The following is an 11,268-nucleotide window of genomic DNA, read 5'->3' as shown; positions in this document are numbered from 1 at the left end:
CCACAAGCATAATTTCATCAATGCAAAGTAGGACGTAAATGGTGGAAAGAAGAGTTTTTAGTTTTAAAAAATAAAAAACTTCCAAACAGGTGTAGGTCAATGCCAATCTAACCCATGAATATGTCTTGACATAAGTACTCTATATACTGTACATACTGAAATTTATATTCAGTAAAAGTTAGAAAACTGTGCACTGTTTTCCTTCCTATTCACCAAAAATGCTTGATGAACGCCCTGTGCACTTACTTCCAAGCATTTTTTTTTAATGTTAGCTTTGAAGTTAATGTGTTCCTCTTTCACCCTCAACTATTCTGGTTCCAGATGTGACCCGTGAAGAATAACCGCCGAGCGCACCTTTCATCATAATGAGGTAAAAGTTAGGCTGCACCTTGAAGGCAAAAGGTTTCTCTGGAACACAAAAGCGACAGCTTTGAAATATTGATCTGGCAGCAACGAGCAACGTCTGAAGGACAAAAAAAAACAGTTTCATTAAAACAATGTGCTTTGGAGGAAATCAAAGTGATGTTTTACTTTGGGTTTGGTGCATTTTTATTCCAAAATATGTAAGCATTACATGGTTGATATTGTTTATTTTTGCCAGAGTCAGTCCATTTTCAAGAGATTTGTACGTTGTGTTGCTTTGCTCTTTTATCTGACTGGGCATATTTGCTTGTTTGGTTTTTGTTTTATGCCAGCAGATTAACGAGTCATAATGATTAAAATTCAATTACAACACGTCATATTTTCTTGGAAGATTTGTAAACGGTTTGATTTGCTGAGTCATTTTCTAAAGCTCTGGCGCCCTCTTCAGGCAGAAGCTTACACTCGCAGCCTTCCCCGGGGCTAATCATGTGGTTGACAATAGGAGGAGCTGCTGACTCATGTAATAATAGCTTTTCTGTTTCATTTTATTTTTTCATAATATTTTATGTCAAAACTATGAATTAAGTAGGATTAAAAAATGGTGCTAGGAGGGAAAATGAAGCAATAATTATGAATCTTAGAGGGGTGTTGACTTGCAGAAACAATGCTAATTTGCTAGGTTTCACAAATCCTTGTTAGTTTGCAACATTTCCTGATTTGTCACAACTTCTTTTCCTAATCCAGATATTTCACAAAATACTTTTCCAATTGGGTCAAGCAGACTCTTTGCAGAGCAGACTTTCATTGAGATAAGATTTTCAATCAATTTTCAGTACTGAAATTCTTTAATAGTATAACTACTAAATGCACAAATTTAAGCAGAATTAGTTATATCCATGATGTCTGTTTAAAGCTGCATATGAAACCAAGTATGATGTGTTTTTAATCATTTTCAAGATGCCTCAGCTCAACATGCTTTCCTCCTAATTGAGCTGTGAAATTACTACTTTTTCGTTTCTTTACATCACACAAAACATAACACTTTATAGAGCCACTATGCGACAGAACCCATGTGTACAGCTTCAAGATGTATTATATATTATTGTATTACATGTAAATGAATGTTTATTGAAGAAAATGACTAGTATGAAAGCTCCATGTTCGCTGCCTGATGAGATCATTCGGGTTACTCAGATGAAGCGGATTCTGTGCAGACAGCAAATTAAATCAGAGACATTAGAGGATTCACATCACTGTCTGACCCGGAGTGTGTCATGACCATATGACCAAAAGCATAAGTACATGGTCTCACCGTATGTAAGACGATGAAAATGATCCTCCAGGAAAGCCTCTGCCGTGCATGAGCCATATTAAATGAATTAACTATAATCTGATTTGGCATTAGTGAGATCAGTGGTATTTATAATAGCAGAAGGACTAACAACGAATGATCCCTCTGAGAGAATGCAGGCAAACAGAGGAAAAGATGGATATTATCCAGATGCTGCTGCTCTGCGTCGGAGATGACTGCTAGTCCAGAAAACCCTCAAATGACCACCTGTACCCAGGAAGGGCAATTAAGGGCGTCAAAATATTTTGCTTCTGTCCCCACTGACAGACGTGGTGTCAGAGCTTGTCATAATTTGCAGAGATTATATCACGTCACTGCTTGTTTTTTCGCCGAGTCTCATCCCAGATCCCTGCTGGCTCATAATCACAGATCCATGAGGTGACAGCGCTGGGCCTGCAGCAAGCTGCTAATGAAAAGCCATTTAGCGGTGAGCCAGGACTCCTTAAGTGATCCAGACAGTTTCTCAGGAAGGAAACGAAGAACACTGCTAGCTAATAAACCTTTCTCTAAGGTGTCACACTGATTGATCTTATTTAGCTTTTGGTGGGCACTGACTCGAAATGTGAAGCTGTAAAAGCCCAATTTAGCATTAGAATATTCTCCAACCATTTATTGTTTTCATCCGCAAACAAAATAAGCAAATCATGTGGTAACAAAACAAGCTTTAAGGTCCTTTGTTCTAAATTCCAGAGGAAACCGTAAAACTTGCAGCCAAAATTTCGCATTGTTTCAGTTCACATCGAGATGTTTACTGGGTGAGAGCGACAGTAATGCAATCCAGAGAAATGCAGAAAACACAAGCTCACAATAGAAAAGCTGGATATTTGGACTTTATAAGACAGAGGCTGTGGTTTCTTTAGCTAAAGCAAAATTTAAAAAGGCTCTGACAAACAAATCAAAACAAGTTTTGGAGTCTGAGCAAGGTTCAGTAAAACTGCTTTGTTTGATCTGAAATGAATCGAGCGTTCTTTATTCTTGGGGCTATAGTTTTATTTTTGCAGGCTATAATTTATCTTTGATCAGATCTGAATCGGTGGCCCTTGTGGGCTTGGCAGCATTTGCACTCAAAAGTCTTTGAGTTCATGTTGCCTTGAAACTCGCTTTGCATTTGGTATAAGTAGCTTCAGTATAAATTCGATAGAGCACTTTGTCTTTAATTCTACCCTTCTAAGTAATTTGCCTCACATAATCATGCCTCTTTTTATTTTCACCAAGGACCTGCAGCTGTTTTTAGATTTAAGCAGTGAGCCACAACTCAGTTGAAGAGGGTAGATGTGAACTGAGGATTCATGCCCTTCAAGACTTGTCGAAGTAGGACATATAAAGGACACATTGAACAAAACATTTTCTAGAGTCATCCCTGCTATAGCATGCAGACTGATATTAGTAGCTACAACAGAGATTAATCAAAGAGGAAACGTGTCTGAAAATGTTCTTGTCTATGTCTGTTTAAAAACAGAAATATGCGGAAGTAATTCTGCATATTTAGGAAGCTGCTGCTTTTCCATCATCTCAAATCATTGTGGGTATTGATTTCACTATACATTTTCTTCTGTTTAATGACTTGGGTTGTAATTGTTCTGTATATAGGCATGCATTTCCCATTTTTAATATGTTTTTGTCAAATTTCTTGATGCAATTTTAATTGCTTTATAGGCAAAAACAGTGAGCAACAATCCCTACAACAGACAGCTGTAAAATAACACAAAATTGAACCTTCCAGTCATAAACAGTGATAAGGATCGTCAGACACAAATGACTAACAGCTCAGCCACTTTGTCGCCTAAGATTAGGCTCTGGTAAGTGAATGTTACACACCAGCTTTGACTGTACATTATTAACCTTACTCCCTTAATAATTCTGATAGGCTAGACATTGCCTCATTTGTCTTCTCTGTAGGTTTGTGTTTAAAAAACAAATTACCTAACCAATGTATTTTCTTAACGTCCAGAAAGCAGCCGTGTTAGGTACAACAAAGCTAAAACAAAGGTATAGTGTTTACAAGTATATATGGTTCTTCTTAATCATTTTGAAGTTGTTAATATTGGCTACCAATGATTTGATTCTATCTCAATTTCTGCCGTTAAACCTGCAGAGTCACTAAAGGCAAAGCAACCCTTGTACAGCAAAAGCCTCATTGTGTTTGCAATTAGGGGAATTACACGTTGCCAAACCTTTAAAGTTATACTTGGAAATTTACTGCAGTGAGTCACTTTGTTGAACTTGCATTATGCTTCTGAGGCCACTCCCATAAACACAAAAATCCCTCACAAAAAAATTACTCACTGACCTTCATTTGTGAACTTTGATGCGTTTCTAAAGCTATCTGTGGTAGAAAGGTTTGATGCCAGAAAGACAATTTTTATACTTGTAAACAGACCTGAGTGATGCTTTGCAAAAAAATATTTAACTCATAATCCTTAGTTACTGAATCATTAAGCAGTAAATAGGTCATGTCCAGATCACTATTGCTGTATCAAAGTGATTAGAGTTAACTGAACTATGTTTTAACCATTCATCTCACAGTAGGTGGCTAATTGGATGAATGGTTAAGATATAGTTCAGTTAAGCCACTTTGAGTTAACTGAACTATATTTTAATCATTCATGAATGGTTAAAATATAGCTTTTATGAGAATACCAGGTCACATACAGTGACTGCAACAATAAACCTGTGTACAAGAATTTTTAAATGTCCCCACATTTTTATACATAGAATAAAAGAACAGAAATAATAGAGTAAAAATATTATATTTTATTATACATTTTCCCTAAGTGGGCAAATTCAGGTGCAACAAAGTGCAAGTAAGTAAGTAAGTAAACTTTATTTACATAGCACCTTTCACAGACATAAAAATCACAAAGTGCTTTACAAAAAAGGAAACACATCAATAATAAAAAATCTGAAATCAATGAACAAAATTAACCGAAAGCCAGTCTAAAGAGATAAGTCTTGAGACTTTTTTTAAATGCGTCCGTTGACTCGGAGCAGCGCATTGATAGAGGCAGAGCGTTCCAGAGCCTCGCGGCCACCTCCTGAAATGCTCTGTCACCACATGTTTAAAAATGAGTTCTGGGAACCAACAGCAGCATCTGATTAGAAGACCTCAGAGTCCTAGACGGACAGAGAGGCTTCAAAAGGTCCAATATATATTTGGGAGCCTCACCATGAAGTGCCTTAAAAGTTAAAACCAAAAGTTTAAAATGAGTCCTAAAATACACCGGGAGCCAGAGGGGCCAGAACAGGAGTTATGTGATCTGTTCTGTGGGTTCTAGTTAAAAGCCTGGCAGCAGCGTTTTGCACAGACTGAAGGCAAGCCATGAAGGATTTACTTATCCCCACTAAAAGGCCGTTACAATAGTCTAAACGAGAAGAAATAAAAGCATGGACAATCATTTCTAATTCCTTCTGTGATAAAATAGCTCACAACTTCGAAATATTCCTTAAATGGTAAAAACAGTTGCGAACTAACAATTTGCAATGATTGTCCAATGACAGAGAACTGTCGAAAAGAACACCCCAATTTCTGAGGCTATTTTTATTCAAAGGGTTTAAAAACCCAAGATGCTTCCTGATTTCCGTGATTTTATCATCAGGAGCTATGATAAGCGTCTCAGTCTTGCCTGCATTTAACTGCAGGTAGTTGTCATTAAGCCAAGCTTACTGTGTTCAGTCAGTTTATAAAATTCAGAAGATCGAAATGAAGAATATAGTTGAATATTGTCAGCATAAACATGGAATGAGACGTTACTGTAGCGATTTAAAATAAAGCCCAGTGGGCGTAAGTACAATAAAAAGAGGAGTGGGCCCAAAACTAAACCTTGGGGTACCCCATATGACAACTGAGCAACATCAGAGTGAACATTGTTCATAAAAACAGTGAAAGACCTATCAGATAAATAAGAGTTAAACCAGTTTAAAACAGTGCCAGAAATACCAAAAAGATCTCTTAATCTCTTGATAAGAACAGTGTGATCCACAGTGTCAAAAGCTGAAGTCAGGTCCAGTTAACAAACACAGAGTAGCTTCCAGAATCAGCTGCCGTCAACACATCACTAAAAACTTATAATAATGCTGTTTCTGTGGAATGCAACCTACGAAAACCAGATTGAAAGAGGCAGGTAATCAAAACATTTAGATTCACACAAAGATGAAAATATAAAATTTATAAAAACATAATTAAGAATAACACACTTTACAGTAAAGGTTGAATTACAACATAAAATATGTTTTCAAAAAGCATACTTTGATCCAAAAAAATGTGCAACTGAGTAGGATTATTTAAGAAACGCGCAATGTTTATATGTATCTGTGCATTAAAAGCAAAAGTCTATATACAATACGTGACAATAAAAAAACTGTGCAAACAACAGAAATATAAACACCTATTAAATTTGATAGGAGCAGTTATCGTTATAAAGTCTAACAGCTACTGGGCACGAGGTACGATAACACTCCTTTCACCGAAGATGCAGCAGTCTGTAACTGACGGAGCTCTCCAGTTCAGCAACAACTTCATGAATGGAGTGGGTGTCATTCTTCACCAGTGATGTTATCTTAGCTAGAGGCGTTCTGTCTCCAGTACCTGCAATGGGTAGAGAGGAAATCTTGGAACAGAGCTGGCCTTCATGATGAGCTTATCTAACCACTTCCTGTCAACGTCACTATTTTAGACTTCACTGCTCCCTGGATGTTCACTGGTGTCATTTTGGTGGGTCTGTGCCTGAGGAAATCCACCACCACCTCCCTATTTTTAGCAGCATTGATTAGGAAGCCCACTGGTATCAGTCTACAAAGTCCTGAGTCCACTGTCTGGACTCTGAGTCATCCTTGCCTATAATGAGGCCGACTATGGCAGAGTCATCAGATAACTTATGAAAATGGCAGCGGAGAAAACTGCAGTTAGTATGAAGAGGAATGGTACTGTACCAGCACAGTTCCCTGTGGGGCCCTGGTACAGCACTATATGGTGGGCGACCTGGGAGTTAGTCCGACATCAACTGGGGCATGTGGTGTTCCAACTCTTGACCGAAGACACATGGACTAAAAGAGACAGAAAAAAGAAACTAATTTAATATTTTTAAAATTCCGTCTCTATAACAATGTTTCTTTTAATTCATGCTGTTTTTGAGTTTTTTTCTATCTCTGGTTGTATGTAATGCCCTGGTTGGTAGTTAAATAATTGTCTAATCCTCTTAAGAGCAATGCACATATCTTTGTCAGTGCCAAGCTATAAAATATTTGCGGTTTATTTTTCAAAAAAAAGGTTGCACAGTACATTTGTGCCACTGGTACAATGTGATCAGAAGTGCAAATAAATAGCTTATTCCAGCGACTTTCACAATGTTTTACATGTGCTGTGACCATGTTAAATTTGAACTCATGCCTGCTCAGGGACCTCCATCTATCCGAGCTTGGAATTGGAAAATTTCCACGATTCCTCATTTAGAAACATGTAGAAGACCTGATTCCAAGTACTCTAAAATATAATGTAATCACTATTCTATATGTATGCAGGACATACTTGTTGTTATACATGTATAAAAAATATTCTTTATGTAAAAAATCCAGTCAAGCAGAGATCATTTATTTAAATACAGTCTCTTCAGGGTTTATTTTTTTTGATGTAACAGATTTATCTCTTCTTTATAGCAATTTAAATGACAGGAACCTGCTTTTTAGGTTCTCCACATTTTCCTATAGAGCATGGAGCAAGCAAAAAAAAAAAAAAAAGATTGCAAAAGGGTTAAGAGGACTAACTAGATGGAAACAAATCTCCTGTATTCCCCGTTTTCATTCCTGCCTATGGCATATGAAGCAAGGACTACTGATAATGTGAGCCAGTCACAATGTGGGACATTATCTCAGCCTGTGGGACAAAGGGCAGGGGAAGAATGCATTTCAGTTTCAGAAAAGGACATGTGGTCACCAAGAGCAGAAGTTCCTAACATTTTTAGCTTCTGACACAAAATAACAGAGGAAGGGACCCAAGCAAAGAAATAACAAAAGCAGAATCATCATCCAAGATTTTGTTGATTTTATGTCTTCTGTTATTTAAACGATACAGATTCTTAATTATTATTACTACCAATTCAGCTTAATTTCTGAAAATTTCTTAAAACCCCACATTTGTTGATCTGTGGGGTCCTGTCCCCAACTTTGAAAATTAAGAGACCAAGGTGGGGAAGAAATACAGATCTCAAAAATGGTGGATATTACAGAAAATGTAATTCATTTTGGAAATTCTACTGGACTTTAAAACAGTGAAAGTCATATATAGATTCATTTGATGCACACAAATATATTACAAATGCTTATTCCTCTTCATTTTATTCATTCATTATGGCTTACAGATAACGAAACGCAAAGTTAATTTATCAGAAAATGTACCTACATTCATTTAACAAATAAGAAAATAGTTTTAATTGTGAAATGTTGGTCCACACGCTATGCAGCAGTACATGCAATCGATACTTCGTCAGAGCTCTTTCTGCAGGAATTACAGCATCATCATCCTGTGGTGTGGCATATTGGCGATCAGTCTGAGACTCTTATGAGGTGTTAGAAAAGCTCAGCTTGCTTTTACATTGGCTTTCATCTCATCAGCATTGTTTGGTTTTCTGACTCTCATCTTCTTAACAATACCTTACAAATTCTCTAAAGGGTTTAGGTCAGGCCAGTTTGCTGGGATATCATGCAAAGTCATTATGACGGTATTAGTAACTATTTTTGACATTGTCGACAGATGAAAAATCAGCATCTAATATCACGTGTCAGGAGGGAAGTGCTCAAACAACTTCCTGTTTGACAGCTGTGCTGACTCTGGACTTCCTGTAGCAGATGTCATAAAGTCACTAGTAACTATGAAAACGCTGCACTGGATTTCAAGCAACTTGGATTTTGTCCCGCTCACCCCTCTCTCCACAATTTGGAAACTTGGTTTCAAAAGGAAATACAAAAATACAAAACTTAAATCGCAAAAGAGCCTTTTTTCCTCTCGGCATCTGCCATTGTGTCTGTTTCATGGATGGTTTAAAACAAGGAATGTACGTAGTTGTAACTATATTACTGGAATCTTTGAAGAAGCCTATTTCAAAATAGATGTTTTCTAACCACTATTGTTTTGTGGAAAGAGTAGTCATCTTGTAATCGAAAAGTTGTGGATTTGATTCAGGTTTTCTCCTGTCACATGTCAAGGTGCCACTGGGCAAGATACTTAATCCCCAGTACCTGTATGCATATTGGTAGATAAATGTTTGTGAGTACTATTGGGTGAATGTTGCTGTAGTGTAAAATGCTGGCACTTTAAGTTGTCAGTTAGAATAGGAAAGCGGCATATAAATTCAGTCCATTCATGGTTTAAAGAGCTGTGTATGTGGGACTTTGACAGCAGTGACATGCTGTCAAAAGACAGTTAAGAAGTAGTAAATAGTTTTTTTTTTAGCATCAATGTAATATCAGAATAAATTCAATAAAATACTGTGATCAAATTGGATGTTCATATTGATCACCCCATCCATGTCCTGAATTTGGCAATATGTGGGGTTGTGGAAACACTGACTTCAGCTGCAGTTCACATCTTGTGAATCTCCCCAAATTCAAGGCTGGAGTTAACCCTGTTTGTTGTGTACCTTCTTCTGCCACACTTTTTCATTTCACTAAAAATTATGTTAATATATTTGCAAATATCAATATCTGAGCAACAGAATTATTTAGCAATGACCTTTCATTGCTTTTTCTCATTGCCCTTTTTGTAGAGGGTGTCAGCTGGACAACTTTCAAGTCAGAAATCTTTACCCTGATTATGGAGGTTGTATTGGAATATGTCTATATTGAAATGTTTAATGTTAGTCTTATATCAATCTGAGTGCAAGGAATTAAGACATACGCTTTACTTTTTGAATCAATTTACTTAAATAAACTGTCTGATATTCCAAATGTTGTATTTTCTTTACAAACCTATAGTAACTTAGAACATTTTTTTCAAATAAGGAAGCTCCCTCCCTGCCTGTAGGTGTCACTACAGTGGAGCGCCCCCTCCTCCCTCCCTTTTATTTCAACCCTCTCTGTCCTCCTCCCATCCAGTAAAACCTCCGCGAAAGGGTGTGCGTTTTGAAGGTTGTATGAAGCTATAATATCAAGGGAGACACGACGAGTCACTACATAAGATCCTGTAACCAGAGCAGCGTTCATCCTATGTGTTTCCCTCTCAGCTCAGCTGCCCCGGTGACAACCAAAGTGTCCTATATTGAAAAACAGTGAAGATGCCGCTTACACGGATATTACCTGAAAGTTTGAATACCTGTGATGCGCAGTAAAAATGCGTTGTGACAGCTGGGCTGGTTCCCCTCAAGGTCAGAATCTGAGTAACATCGCCGCCTCACGGACGAACACCTTCAGGAGTCGAAGAGGAAGAACGAGCGCAAAGGAGGAGAAGGGGATGCGGTTGTCTCTTTGCCTCGATTCAGCATCAGCAGAGACTAAAGACGCTGATGGACACTAAAAGAGGAGAGGGTGAACTTGTAAAAGACGTCTGTCCGGAAGTGATCTGTTACAGCATTGGTTACTGAGGTAAAAAGAAAAAAACTCTTCTGCATTTTGCCGTTTCCTGCTTTCTTCCAACGGCAGCAACGGTCGGTGACGGTTTACCTGACCGCTGCTGCACGCGACGACGTTCAGTCACATCTACCTAACGTCAACTGACAAAAAAAAAAATGGTCAGTTGGTTCGGTTACAGGTAGCCGACTTGAACGGTTCGTGTTGGAAGAGTTGGTTAACTATTTCAACATTGCATAGTTGAAGCCAGCTCAACTTCCTTGCTCTTGAAGCGGAGTTTTCTTTCTGTTTACAGGGTAGTTTCTGGTTGTTGTTTTTTCTTCCAACAATGTTTTCGAGGATGGCACCGCGAGGTCGGAGTGGTTTGGGTCGGAGTTTAGCGGAGCTAGGATTGCTCCTGCTGGCGATACTGGTGCTGCTGGATGGCACCGTGCTGTCACTCGTAGCAGCCATCTCCTCCGAATCCGACACCCATGAAGCGAAGCCCGTCACACATAAAAACACAAGCAAGAAGTCTTTCCCCGTCCTCGGCATCAAGTACGACGACGTCAGTGTCCCCTTTGAAATTGCACTGTGGGTGCTTCTGGCCTCTTTAATGAAATTAGGTAAGTGTCATTCTATCATGTGGTTGTTACTTAGTTTCAAATCTTAGAATTTAAATCAACATTTGTCAGTTAGTACTAGCCAAAAAGAAGGTTATGAAGTTCTCAATTAAAGGCGTCCTAATCAGAGGTATTAGGTGACACAAAGTAAAGACACAAAGTTAAAATACATACTGAAAAAAATTATAAATACACACACAGATATATATATAGATAGATAGATAGATAGATAGATAGATAGATAGATAGATAGATAGATAGATAGATAGATAGATAGAATAGATAGATAGATAGATAGATAGATAGATAGATAGATAGATAGATAGTGGTCATTTTTCTAACTTTAATTATATTTTGATATATACACAAGTGTATCTATATCTATATATCTATATC

The 11,268-nt window shown here is 37.8% G+C and overlaps 1 protein-coding gene and 1 long non-coding RNA gene across 4 annotated transcripts in view; one reads left to right on the top strand and one right to left on the bottom strand.

The window, feature by feature from the left end:
- Positions 1-4,448: 4,448 nt before the first annotated feature.
- LOC103477777 (uncharacterized) lies at positions 4,449-10,105 on the bottom strand. Of its 2 annotated transcripts, none has more exons than XR_535695.2 (3): positions 10,017-10,105; positions 6,644-6,757; positions 4,449-6,299 (listed from the first exon to the last, which is right to left on the bottom strand). It is a non-coding gene; the product is annotated as an uncharacterized LOC103477777 (long non-coding RNA). The 2 variants fall into 2 exon arrangements; XR_535694.2 differs by having other exon boundaries at positions 10,001-10,090.
- Positions 10,106-10,193: 88 nt separating this feature from the next.
- slc9a1a (solute carrier family 9 member A1a) overlaps positions 10,194-11,268 on the top strand; it is a 33,000-nt gene continuing 31,925 nt past the window's right edge. For both annotated transcript variants that reach the window (XM_017309657.1, XM_008431075.2), the window contains exons 1-2: positions 10,194-10,285; positions 10,566-10,875. In XM_017309657.1, the coding sequence (XP_017165146.1) occupies positions 10,599-10,875 (277 nt within the window). In that variant the 5' untranslated portion in view covers positions 10,194-10,285; positions 10,566-10,598. The remainder of the gene's footprint in view (positions 10,286-10,565; positions 10,876-11,268) is intronic.

This window comes from Poecilia reticulata, linkage group LG16 (genome assembly GCF_000633615.1).
Source record: "Poecilia reticulata strain Guanapo linkage group LG16, Guppy_female_1.0+MT, whole genome shotgun sequence".
Classification (NCBI taxonomy): domain Eukaryota; kingdom Metazoa; phylum Chordata; class Actinopteri; order Cyprinodontiformes; family Poeciliidae; genus Poecilia; species Poecilia reticulata.
This window is presented reverse-complemented; position numbering and strand designations above follow the sequence as displayed.